General features: G+C 44.3%; 1 protein-coding gene across 1 annotated transcript in view; it reads right to left on the bottom strand.

Moving 5' to 3' along the window:
- The window catches only part of LOC308217293 (vasoactive intestinal polypeptide receptor), a gene marked incomplete at its 3' end in the record, with an annotated part of 108,995 nt that extends 95,425 nt beyond the window's left edge, over positions 1–13,570 (bottom strand). The window contains exon 1 of the mRNA XM_080610283.1: positions 12,377–13,570. Coding sequence (XP_080466409.1) covers positions 12,377–12,433 — 57 coding nt within the window. The 5' untranslated portion in view covers positions 12,434–13,570. The remainder of the gene's footprint in view (positions 1–12,376) is intronic.
- Positions 13,571–13,982: the final 412 nt, after the last annotated feature.

The raw sequence follows: 13,982 nt of genomic DNA, 5'->3' as shown, positions 1-13,982 counted from the left end.
TACCAGTCTCAATCAAACACAGATGTGTTTGTTAAGCCCAGCCAACCTCCTATTCCTGTAACTATAGGTAGATCCATATTGCAATAATGCCTTGCTCCTGCTAAAGGCAGCTTTGCCTTGCTCCTGCTTAAGGCAGTTTTGCCTTGCTAAGTTTTTCCTTAAGCAGGAGGGTGAGCACTGCATTGTGAACAGTATCACACCAACTGCTCTCCCTACATAGCAGCTGAATAAAATACACATCCTATAGGAAGGCTCCTCCTGAGGCAGTCTCTGTGACAGTCAACACATCCCTTTCAGAAACAGGCCAACCTCTATCACACAAGATGTTGGCTTTCTGGCTCCCAGTGCTGCTCTTGGCAGGCTCTTCTAACATCTCACTCCCCTCACTGCTACAAACCTTCCTACACCAAATCAAATTCAATCCAACAAACACTCCTGTACCTGAGCTACCCGTTTACTCTAGAAGATGATTCCATTCTCCAACATTAATACAACTGCACAGAGGTAACCACATCATCCCCACAACATCAATTTCCAAGGCTAATCTAGCCAAACACTAACTGCAAAGTCTTTATGATGCTGGCAGACAAAAGTGAAAAGAAATAAGCAAAGGCAAGTAAAGGAAGTATATTTTTCTCATTTCCAGACTGGGTTTTAGGCATTCAGCTGCACAACCACCCCTACCAGAAAGCTCATTTACAGACTGGAACCGAACTCGGAGCTTCTCAGCTTCATCCTGTGCCTGAACTATTGCCCCTGTACAGCTGTAGCTGAATTTACTGGTTGATCTCCTCCTTTTCATGGTTACCCCACTGGACACTGTTTCTTCCCTGTACTTCTTCCCAGGCTAGTCTGCAAGACAAATAAGCATCTATTTTTAGGTGCATTGTATTCTGCCTGGCTGGGCCCTCCCCCCAAGGCAGCAATATATATTTAATACTTGCTTCTAGAGCTGACAGCCCAGGAAGCTTGAGTGGTGAACTGGCAGAGAAGCAATAATTACAAAGTAGAAGGACATCAACCTGCCAAGCATTTTAATACCCCTTCTAGAAAAAGAGGCTTGACTTTTCAGCAGTCCTATAGTAGGGAAGAAAGCAAGCCTGTATCAAAGAAACAGCTGCTGTTTTATTATGATGATGACTTCTGTTGTCCAATAACAATTCCTGTCTGATTGACAGCAGAGAGGAACAGGAGGAGAAATAACACTGTTAGAGCAATAAGCAGAGAAAAAACATGCTGGAATTAAGGCAGTAGAGGAGAAACAACTGCACCTAGGCTGCTCAGCGTTCCCAGGACAGGTTGTCCCTAGGAGTGCTAAGCTCTGGGATACTGCTAAATAGCAGCAATTCAAGTGGGATCAGCAGACCTACTGATCAACCAGCACAAGAGACTCAGCTCAAATGTGGGACTGTTCCATAATGGGTCTACATAAAGGCTGCGGTTCCTAACCCCTCTGCAGCTGGAGTTCATGACTGCTGCACTCATGTTTCTCTGGCCCATTGCTCCTGGCTACCCTTCCACACAGTCCTACAACCTCCTCCTTTCCCATCATCCCAGCCCTCACCACACCTCCAGGCCAATACCATTCTGGGATCACTGGTACTGGATCCTGGCCAGTCTCCGAGGCCCCAGTCACAGCATGCAACAGCCACTTGGACTCTTTTCCCTTCTGCATCTCTTCTTCCAAAGAGTAAATACAGTGCTGTCAACAACATTAAGTGTCTTTCTTTTCAAAAACTGCAACCTTTACTCAACCCTTTACTTAGCTATTCTTCCACAACTGAATTTAGTGTTTCTGGAAGAGGTCCCTTCAATAAATCATGGCTGGTTTATCTCCCTGTAACAACAATACATAATAAAAAAAAAAAAAAAATTAAATTGAACAGACAACCAAAGCTCCAGCTTCATAGCTAGGTTTAAAAATATTTCCAGATGCTTATTGGTCTCTTAAGACATTTCTGAGGCTCAGGTCAAGTAGACCCAAGGTAGCAGGCTCCAACTTTTAATTTCTTTTCCATCTACAAAACCATCAGGGCTTGTCTAACATAGTGTAACCACAGTTTCCTAGTCAAAGGAACACAGCAAAAAAGTGAACTTCAAGAAGTGAAAGCTAAAACTGTATAAATGCAATAGGAGCCCTATGCTGGCAGAGGTCTCAAGGAGACAGAAAGGTTTTTGCTGCCCTATATTTCCAAACTTGAAGATCCAAATGAAAAAACAGACATAGTGAAAAGAAACAGATACACATGTCAACATTAGGAATCTCTTTGTATCACTATGCAAATTTCATCGTAGTGCAGATCACACACTTCCAGCGCAACTTCAGCCACTGACGGACATTCAACTTAGTGTCTCCACAAGAGCTGGGGACCAAGATGAATGGATCTCTAGAAGTAACATCTCACACCACAGTTTTATTAAGACCTATTACAGCCATGATTGACTACTGATATATGGCACATAATTATTTTTTTATTAGACAGACTAAAACAGCTAGAGATAGAAAAAAAGCTTTTGAAGCTGTAACTCTAAAACACACAGGAAACTGCAGGCTACCTGTAGGTTTGAACTAATTGGTCTGCATTTAGTCAGGTTTGTTAATCATAGGGAGGGGGAAAGAGTAATTAGCACCCGCAGAGATGGCAAATCACTTAGCAAGGGAGGAGCTTGTAGGACCATCAAACCTTGTGGAACTGCAGGGGTGGGCAAGAGTTATCATCACTGTGACAGCAAGAAACTAGCAGGTGGCCAGACATGAAAAAAACTATGGCATGTTATAAAAATCAGTGTCTCCACTGAGTCTGAGATTTTTAATGCCCAGCAGAACCATGAATGTTAATTTGTGAGCTTGGCTTTCTGAGATATACTGTTGATCTGTAACACAGAAGGATGGCAGCAATGGTTTTGCAATAAAACCCTCTCTCCAACAAGCACACGTTTTTTTCCATGTTGTCCCACTGATAAACATCTTCAGACTAAACCCAAACAAACTGCTACCCAGCTCTATTTCTCCTTCAGACCTCAGGAAGTATTGTTATGCCTTAAAAGTACATATTTTTATTTTATATTTATATATATAAATATATAAAAAGAAGTATCTCAGTTGTTCCAATATAAGCTGTTGTTTCTCCTGACAAACCTTGCTTCATCTGCACTGTACACAAACAGCCTGAAGATAAGCCTTTGACATGCTGTTTGCTGAAACATGTATGACTTCCCAGGGGAGGGAGGAAAGAGCGGGGCATGGAGGAGCAAAGTTTAAATTTGCCAAAATTGGTGCTGCAAAAGAAATTGTGTGAAGAGGATGAAAAAACAAGAATTCTCCCAGTCACAAAGCACCAGCTCCGGCAGGGGGAAAATGCTTTGCACAGAAAAACTGCAAAAAGGACACTCTACAAGAGTCAGCAAGTCGAGCGAAACAGAAGGAGTGGGGAAATCCTTTGAAGGGAACCATTGCAGCACTGGAATTAAGTGCATGGCATAGCTGAGACCCACACGTCTCTGCAGCTGTGTTTAATGTCATCCCCCCAAAACTGCAAGCAGCCCAGCAGTTGACACTTGAGCACATCAAGTAATTCTTCACATAGCGTTTGGCCTCCTTTCAGTGCCCTGTGAAGATGGGAACCATCTGAGCAGCAGCACTTTTCTCCGCCTTTGAATATGTCAAGCAAAAAGACTACCTGGTTATATTGTGAAAAAAAAGCTGGAAAAACCTAATTATGCTTAAGAACCTGGATGAAAATGAAAAATAACCAAATGGATGCAGACATTGCAGAAAACAAGTGGCTTGCTTCAGCATTAGCTCTTTTCACACTTTCACCTTGCTTTGAAATGACCACAGGGCAATAAGAAAAACCCTGTGATCTCACCCGGAAAGGAGTCCCAGAGGGATCCTCAGCCAGCAGAGGCTGGCGGAAGGGCTCCATCACCCCTCCGTGTAAGCTCCCAGCACATGGCAGGCCTCAGCAAGGGGAAGAAAGCAACCACATCCCTTTGCATTCCTTCTTGAATCGTCCCAGATTACTAGCCCCAAATTGCAAGGAAAAAAGCAGTCAAGAAATACTGAGCACGGCTCAGGATAAAGCCCAATCCCTGATGGCAAGGAGGATGAAGCAGCTTTAACAGCAGGATACAATCACATAAGCCAGAGCTGCTGCAGCTCCATGGCTGAGAAGTTTTCCTTTGAGCAAGGGCTGAATGCTCCTGGGGAGGATTTCATTCACTCCCTTCCTCAGCAAGAAAGCACACCTGCCAAGGCAGTGGGGTTTAATCTCTGCTCTGGAATCTCCTAAGGGCTGCAAAAAGTGACTTAATAAATAAATAAGTAAGTATATAAATAAATAAATTTAAAGAAGCAACTACATGTGTCCCATATAGCCAAAAATGGGATATGGGATGAACTTCCTAAAGGGGTTCACCTCTCTTCTAATGGGCAAGGAATAGGAAAGAAACTGTAAAAAAAAAAAAACAAACAAACAAAAAAACCACAAACAAACAAACAAAAAAAACCCAACAACAAAAACCCACCATAACCACTACATTCACTGAAAATCAGAAGAGTTAAATTTGGCTACTGCAAAATAAAGGTGGAAGAGGTATAATCTCCAGCAGGATTTCGATTCTGGCTGTTTCCCAGCTGAGTACTTAAAAATGCTGTGTCAGCACTGAAACAGCTTTTCATTCTGTTGTCAATGTACGGCGCTGTTAAGGATTTTTATTTCTGAGGGGTGGACAACATATTCAGTATATATAATTGTTTCGTTTTTGCCTTGTAAAAGGATGTTTTCCTTAAAGTTTTAACTGCAGCAGCCTGGCCACTTAGGAAAGTTGAAATAAAAGCTGATTTTCAGTAATGAATAAAGCAGGCTGCAGGGAAAAGCTCAGCGTGAGCAGGTTTTCTTCTCTTTGCATTCTTACACAACATAAAAGATACCTGGGGAGGCATTCGGCTTGCAGCTTAGGATATCTTAAGTGTGGGCATCTACCTGAGGACTGAGCTGCTGCTGTAGTCAATGAGAGTTCAAAAAAGTGCACAACAGGGGCACACAGTGTCATCTGAGATACTTTTATATTCTGTGTTCACAGCACCCACATGGGACTGCCAGATAACACAGTATCTGCAGGGGTTTTATACTCTCAAGAAAGGGACCATGTGGGATAATGGGGTATCTTCCTACATTTCAAATGGCCTGAAGTGCCTGACAGCAAGCAGCCAAGCTGAACCCGAGGACACTGCTGACCACCGCAAGAGTTCAGACCATCTGGGTCACACGTACACACCTACACAGCAATGCCGAACTGTAGGTGTCCTAATCTGCAAAGGGAATCCCACTCCAAGGTCACCTGCAGGGAAGCTCACAGGCTGATTAGCTGTGATAGACAATGACATTTATAAGGACCCTGGAGATGTTCCCTGCTCAGATACTGGTTGTGATGTTACATATTACCAGGTATTAATTGGAGCATCTGTTAAACACTGAATCAAGGCTGGAGCCTCAAAGAAACATAATTTTAAAAGACACCCAATAGATTTCAGCTTTGCAAAGGAGACATGAAGCACTGATATTTTCCCCTCAAGACAAGAATTGTATTCAAATAGATTTTTTTTTTTTCACCTTCCCTCTTGAGGAGATGCAGTTTCATAGGGATGAAGATTAAAAGAACATGGAGCTCATATTAAGCTTCCCAACTGTCAGGAGTAGGAACATCCCTGAGCGTGCTGCAAAAGCAAGGAGATCATGAGGATAATGTCTCAGCAGAGAGCTTTGGTCTCTCTATTCATTTCCTTTGGTCTCTTCTCACCCTTAAATCAATGCAAATCAATGACGCCAAGACATCCAGAAGAGTTTCTCAAAACAGCATCATCAAGTCTGTTGTCCAGCCCAGTAGTAAAATACATCAGAAAATAATCCTGATTTGGCTCTGAATTAGAAAATAACCCCCATTCAGTTCTAAGACTTGAATTTAAATGCAAATGACAGAAGAGTAAATCTCCTATCTCCCAACAGTGTAAACAGTGAAATGAATAGTTAGATTGCCCTGAGGGTGAGAAATCTACCTAATGTGACTAATAGCTATTAGCATCCGTTGTTTCAGATGACTGGAAAAGTGACTTTGTTAAAGTAAATCAGGGTCTCCAAAATTCAGGTACAGCTCAGAAGCTAAAGTAGTCTTTAAGTCCTGGAAATGCTATACATATAAAAGTTAGTGCTGTAGATAAAATCTGACACAATAAACCACCAGTAAAGCAGAACTAATGTGTGTTTTCCAGCCTCAAGCAACCCACAACACACACTCCTGCGCACGAAAATGTCCCTAAATTCGCTTTATAAACCAACCATCTAAAAATTAGAGAACCGAGTTCTGATGTCACCTACACTAATTTCATACCAGGGCTGCACTGACTTCAGGGCACCGCATCTGCCTTGCGTCTGCATGATTGAGAGATGAGTGGGGAAAAGAATATCAGAGGCAAGGACCATAACAACAAAAAAATAATCACACCTGCTCCTGCCTCTTAACCTTACCTGCTCACCTCCACGGGGTCAAGCCATGTTCACACAGGCTATTTATATTTGTGCAGATTGGCAATTATTAAACATAAGTGCTCTTGCTATTATAGCTCTTCCCTAATTAGGGTTTATGCATGAGGCTAAGCAGTTTAAATGTAATTTGTAGCAAAGCTAATAGCCAGTAGATGCTTCTAATAAAGCTGAAGTTCCAGGACAGAAAAATCTTGGTACTTCATTAACAACATCTTTAACAGAAAGAAACTTTGCACTTTTATTTACAACTTCAGAAGCCATTCAGGTTTTTAAAAACCCAATGCTGAAGAAGACTGGTATCACTCCATTCAACAAATACAAAGGCTGTATAACAATGCAAGGAGCATCCAGCAAAAGGTGTCTTTGGGGAGTCCATCATCTTCTTCAAACCTTTCCCAAGGGACTGAGTACTAATGAATGAACTCTCCCTGCATTATGGGCAGTGATGTGAAAGGTGAAGCTCGTGCCCAGAGAGATGAATCATTCCAGAGAAAACCCTTCTGGTCAGGCATGAAGCCAAGCATTCTGCAGGTTGCTCCAAAAGAGAATAGTGACAAGATGACCACTCAGCTGGTGAACAGCCTTCCCCAGCCATGCACAGGACCTCTCCGCTGTGGCATTAGCTTTGTTAGCTCTGGACGGAGGCCAGTCTGATGGCTGGCATCACTCCCCTGCCCCTCTCTTACCTTGAAACAAAAAATCCGATTTTTCTTCCACTACAGTCCTCTGGGTTCGTGTTTTCGGAGGCAAAGACATCTTCCCTCTTGGCTCAGCTCCCACACAAATGAAGCTGTGAGAGCTCATGACTTCTGGAAAACATCTGGGAGTGTGGAAGGGAGGGAGCAGTGAAAGAGCAAGAGCCCAGCACTCACTGAGGGAAACTCTGCTTGGCTGCACAAGGCAGGAAGATAAATCACTGCCACAGAATAGGCAAGCTCAGCAAGTCTCATGGAGTGAGCAGGAGCTTCTGACCTGCCTGTCTATCTGTCCTTCCATGCTCTCCATCCCACCTGCTGGGCCAGAACTCCAGCCTCTCCTGCTCTAGGGTCTCCAGGCATCTCTGACACATTTTTTCTTTGGTTTTGGCACATGATTATTTTTTCTTGGCTGGATTTCCTAGATTTTTGTTCCTACACAGGACTTTCCTCTTCTTTCCAATATAAAAGAGACGAAGTTGATGAGACCAGAGAATCGGGATATATTTAATCACATAATCTTTCACAGGCATTGGAAAACCACATATCCATTTCCACTGAGCCAGTGTGATGCAGCAGCATTTACAACAGTGAAATGACGCTGCCATGCTTGTGCTGATTTGGTCTGAGGGCAGGACGTGACCTACAGTTCATAAAACCAAGCTAAGTCCTGCTCCTCATCAAAGCTTGAGTAACAGTTTTCATTCCGTACAGATAATTTGACTCCTTTCCTGAGCTTGAGCCACAGATGCCATGCAGAGTCTGACAAATCTCCTCCAAGCGTGCTCAGTTCTGACTTAAAGAAAAAAAAAACAAAACCAAATCATCTTTCCTTGGGTCTCATTGATCTAGACAGTGTCTGGTGCCCTTCCTCAGATTGCCAATAAATAGGACACGATGCTGAACAGGGAGATATCCTTCTTGCTCCTTTTCCATCTCCAACAAGGATCTGCATTTACAAGCTAGCCCAAATACCAGGTAATTTTCCAGTCCTACCAGGCTAAGCCAGCATATGATGTGGCAAGTAGAAGACTGATTTTGACAAGATACCAGTCTTTCCAGTTGCTTCTGCTGGAGACCATCTGGTAAAGGGAAAAAGCTATCTTACTTTTTTATCTCCCTTTCCCCACCCGTCCAAAAAATGATAGAAACTCTGTGTGTTTGCCATTTCCAAGGCAGGCAGCCTTGCAGTCAGTGGCTTGGGAGAGCTGAAACCCCTCTTTCATGACCTTGGACCCGTCACTTGGTCATGCCCCAATTGCCTATGTGTAAATCATGCAAAGCAGCTCTCTGTTTTGCATCTACCAAGTACCAGGACCCTTTTTTGGATATTCAAGTGAGAAGAGACAAAAACCATTCAGCACAGTCACGCCACTATGAAGCAATGAAAATAAGAACAAAATGTTACAGCACCTTCACAAGTCAGCAGTGGACACACTTAGACCAAAACCCAGCACACCCTACTTCGCATTTTTAACTGGTGCAGCCCCTCTGGTTGTCACACCACTCCTGATCTTACAACAGGAAGGGGTTTGAACCAGAGTATTTTTAAAGTGCTGAAAAAAGGGGAAAATACACGTACACACCCAAATCCACAGGCCAGGCAGCTTTCTCTGTCCATGGTCCCATTTGACTGTTGATGTGGAGCATTTTGCAGCCATTTCTCTTTTTAAAAACACCCTGGTGGACTGCTCTCCTTTTAGGACACACCAGGATTCCCCTCCTCTCTGGTTCTCCAGAATTTTCACGATTGAGAAAGACCTCCCAGCTGCAGAGAGGGTGTGATAATTACAGTGTGAAACCCCCTGCTGACATACTGGTGGGCTGGAGTAACAGTAACAATGCTGGAAATACCTTTGGATATTTTGCATAGCATTTTTTCTCCTTTGATATTGTGGTTTTGCTTGCTTTGCTTATTTCGCTCTTTGGCCTTGTTATGCTCTAAATAAGAGCTTCTAAAATATATGTACTGGTGAAAACATGCACTCTGACAACTTTCAGTGCTATAGAGAAGCAATGAGACTTTCAGAGCTACACAGTGTTGGGCAACTGGTTCTCCTAAATAAAGTCAGTCATGCATTTACACGTGTATAAACTTAATAAATCATACACCTAGTAATACACTGAGGTTCTGTGGCAAGGCCTTTGTTAAACACATTGTTATTGCTAAAAGATCTTTGTGCTGGATACAGGAATTAGGCTGGAAGATTCTAGCAAGTACCTAGCCTTTTAGCCAAAAATATTGATTGCTTTGTTTTAAATATATTTATGTCACTTCGCAGATTCTCAGTCAAGAGCATGAAAGAGATACAGATACAGCTGGAGTGGCTGTTTTTTTACAATGATCCTGTTTCCAGTATTTACACTGAGGCTCCTTTCCACCACTTCATGTGGCTACTTCCTGGCAGGCACAGAATAAAAACTCTGAAAAGCATAAATTACACCAGCTGGACAGATTTGGCTAATTCAACTAGCTTGTGGTCTGAAGGCATGTAGAATCCACCAACTGCTTTGAATTATCCATATGGAATCGTGGAATAGTTTGGGTTGGAAGGGACCTTAAAGATCTTCTAATTCCAATGCCCCGCCATGGGCAGGGACACCTTCCACTACACCAAGCTGCTCAAAGCTCCGCCCAAATTGGCCTTGAACGCTGCCAGGGATGGGGCAGCCACGGCTTCTCTGTGCAGGGCCTCATTTTCTAGACACACTGGAAAAAAAGTAGTTCAACTTGTAGCTCTCTGGGCCAGATTATTTTAGTTACAGTCCTAAGAAGTTAAATCGACCCAATAGAACACAACAGGGATTATTCTAGATTCACACCATGCCCCCATCGTCACCTACTTCGCACTTGCCTTCTAAATGTCAGAAGCTGACTTCTGCAGGAGGCAGGTCTCTGGCAAGCATGGTCTGATGAACTGCAGCAAATGAGATTTGCCCAATTTCCTTTTTTCCACATTTGTACATCATGGGAGATTGGGGTGAAAGTTTATAACAGCAATTAGAAGCCACATGGCTGCAGCAGTTTTATAGCACTGAACTTCTTGATCAGCCAATCCTTCTCATTCAGAGTTTTTCCAAGGACATACCAATAAAAATTATCACAATAACTTAGGAGGGAAAAAAACCCCACCTCTGCTGAGCCATTGTACTTCCCAGAACCAGGTTGTTACAATTGCAGAGTTAACTTCTGCTTTATAAATGAGCACTGAATTCCAGGTTTAAACTGAGAAACAAACAACAGGGATTTTCTCTAGCATTGAGGCACTTCAGTATTAGTCACCTTGCAGATCAACGCTGATAAGAAGCATGTGAATCTCTTTAACCCACTAGTATGAACCAGGTCCCAGGAACATTGACACAATGGAAGACTGAGAAAACAACCAACAGTTCCACTAAACCAAGGGCAAGGAAGTGAGATAAAGTATGGAACAACAGGATAATAAAAAAGTTGAAAAGAAACCAGTACAGAATTGCACCTCAGCTGTGCCTTGCTACTGTCTCAGAGCCTTAAAAAGGGTTGAGTTTACTGATAGGCACAGTCAACCCAAGCGCACCAGCATCAGGGCCCGATCCTGCACACTGAACTTCAGCAGGCTATGTGACTTAACCCTTGGAAGGATCAGGCCCCAGAAGACCTCTTCATGCCAACAGCATTTAAAGAAATGGGATTTTTGTCATGGGCTTCACTGAAAGCAAGAATTGGAGCAGCTCCAGCAGCTGATTGGAGTGCTGCCCCCTTCTCATTTCCCCAGCTCCAGCCCCGGATGAGCTATTTTGGATCTTCCCTAAATCAAAGTCTGTAGATTCCAGGAACTGAGTGCCTGATAATTTTTTTTCTAATACTTTAATCTGTTTTCCCAGAGTGTTCTTCCTCAAAGAAAGTCTGTGGCGACGCAGATGGGTGGCTCATGGTGACAGACAAAAAAACCTGAATAAGTCCATTTGTCTTATTTCTTAAAGAACAAGGGGAGAAGAAAAGAGGGACAAGTGACGCAGTGACAAACCCGGGTTACCTTCCGCTCTTAGAAGCTCGGTTTGGTTAGACCAACTCTGCTCACTGGAGAACAGGGCAGCTTTGAGCAAGCTACTGTCACCAGTCAAGCAGAGCAAACAGAAGCGACTTGCAACCCTACCCAACCCAACAGGATTCTGGTATGGTAACCTCACCTTCCAAAGAAGAAAACAAGTGTGGGACAAGACTAGGAGAGGAAAGCTCAGCTAAAGCCAACACCTAATGTGTTGTGTTGTGTCCCTCCCCCCCAGCTCAGTACTGTGGTCTCAGTAGAAATCACACGCTGCAAGGAAACAAGCTGCAAGAACAAAGCCCCAGTGAAACATGCAGAACTCCGTGTCTGCGCTGTTTGCAGAGAGCACTAGCTTTTGCGTGCACACGTGTGTGCCTGTGCGCACACAGACCCACTGCCAGGAGAAACAATCCCGTTTGCTAATTTTGCGCTGCGATACGAGCTACCCGCGGCGGGGGAGGAAGCAGCACTGCCCCAGCCAGGGACCTGCAAGCACTGAAATTACAAGCAGAAGGGACACAGCAGTCAGAAATCACATCCTTTGCTCCCAGCTCCTGCTCTTTCCTCAAAACAGTGTATCCACATAAGGTTTTAGTGTCAGACAGCAGCACTTAGCTGAACTTCTCTTGGGCATCTAGGTGTTCTTCAACAAGAGGAAGGTCCCATCCGAGAGCCCTCTGTCCTGCAGCTGCATTGTCTCCGGGAAACCTCATCCCGTTATCCCCTGGTTTGGGGTCGGGAGAAGCTTTGCACTAAACGATAGAGCTCATAAAAAACCCTAAAGCAAACCGAAAGCCAGACCGCAAATCTGAATGACAGCGAAACCAAGAGCCAGTTCTAAATAAAACACTAGCCCCCAAAGAGAATTCCTCTAGCTCGAGAAATCCTCTCACCCGCGAAAAGGAGACATGCCGTGGACGAAAAGAACATTAAGCGATTGCTGATTTCGAGGTTATAGAACGGAGGGAAGCCCAACAGAAATACACCTGCCTTACACCAACAGCGCTTCCGAAGTTGCCCAAAGTTTGCCCACAGCTGAGCCTGTCACCCCAAGATCCGCGGGAGCGCGGTCTCAGCGGGGCCAGCCCGCCCCGGAGCACGCACTCACCGGGGAGAGAAGCCAGCCGAGCAGCGGCACCACGACACCCAGGACAGGGGGCTCCATGCTGGCCGGGCCGGGGGTACCGCGCTCCGGTAGCTCCCAGCGCTGCGGCCAGCGTTGCGCTGCGCTCCCAGCACCAGGCTGCGCGCATGCAGCGAGGGAGGAGGAAGAGGAAAAGGAAGGAGGGAGAAAAAGAGGGAGGTAACACCACAAACCCCCGCGCCTCTCCGCACCACTCCACCGCCTCTCTGCGCGGGGCGGGGCAGCACCGCCTACCACCACTCCTCCCCGCCCCAGGTACCGCTGGACCCGCGAGCAGACAGCTCTTCCCGGCTGTCTCTGCCCCCCTCCCGCCCTCTTCTTTTTCCTCCCTCTTGCTTCCCTTCACCCCTTCTCCTTTCCCCCTTTATTAATTTCCTCTTCGTTTTTTACTTTTTTTTCGATTCTTTTTCTTCCCTCTTCCCTTTTTTCCTTCTTTCCCTTCTTTTATTCTTTTTTCCTCTTTTTCCTTTCTTCTCCTTTCCCCCATTCTCTTCTATTTCCTATGTTTCCTTTTCACTATCTTCCCCTTTTCTCTCCCTTCCTTTTTTTGTTTTGTTTCCCTGTTTCCATCCTTCTTTTTCCTTTTCTTCTTCTATCACCTTTTTTCTTTTTTATTTCCCTTTTCCCCCCATTTTCCCTTCTCTCACTTTCTATGTCTCCTCACCCTTTTTCTCCCTTTTCTGCTTCCCCGTTTTTTATTTTTCTGCTCCCTTCCCTCCTTTTCTTGCCTTTTCTTTTTACTTCTTTTGTAAATTTATCACATTTTCAGCTTTTAAAAAATCACTATTTTTAGCCTCTTAAAGCACTGGAAAGGGTTGAGGAGAAACCAAGGCTGAGGAAATCAGAAAAGCTTGATTTTTCCTTTTTCTCTCCGAGCTGATGCAGTCACTATGGGATTCCTCCAGCTCCACAGCAAGAACCTTGCAGATCCACAGCTTGCAGTGCAAAACCATCTCATCTGTTTGCAAAGCCTGGAGACTCCATACTGGGTTCATCCCTGAGAGATGCTGAGATGGGTAGGGGAAAATGGTCTTGTTAGTAGGGGTGGTGGGTAGAGGCACAGAAGAAGGCCCAGTATTGCCATGTGCTCTACAAGTGTGTTGAGTTGTGCTGGGAAAGGAGACAAAACGGTTGCTTGGGACATTTGGCCTCCTGTGAAGTAGCTGCTTGCTTACAAGGGGCTTAGGTGGACGAAAGTTTGCGAATTGCAACCCAGTTCAGTGAATCAGTGTGTCCTTTCTCTGTCCTTCCCCCTAGAAAAAGAGATAAAAGTTCCAAAATGCAGGTCAGTGACATGACATTTCTGGGCTTCTCATTTTGGAGGAACAGCTCAAGACCAGATCGACCTTATTTTTTGATGCAAATGTGGAAATCTCTCCCCTCTCCCATGTGAGATGGAGCTTTCATTTAATATTAAGTGCAATGCTCTTTTCAAGTCGAGTGAAACCACAGGCATAAACTTGCTTTAGTGTGAAAACCTAAACAAGTCTCATGAAAAAAGGTAACAATAAGAAACATAGTATCTTTCTTGCTGTTCTTTTATCCCCAGTCCTGTTTGATTAAGCTCCAA

This window comes from Psittacula echo, assembly GCF_963264785.1.
Source record: "Psittacula echo genome assembly, chromosome: 2".
Taxonomy (NCBI): domain Eukaryota; kingdom Metazoa; phylum Chordata; class Aves; order Psittaciformes; family Psittacidae; genus Psittacula; species Psittacula echo.
The sequence above is the reverse complement of the archived record's forward strand: the minus strand, read 5'-3'. Positions and strand labels throughout refer to the sequence as shown.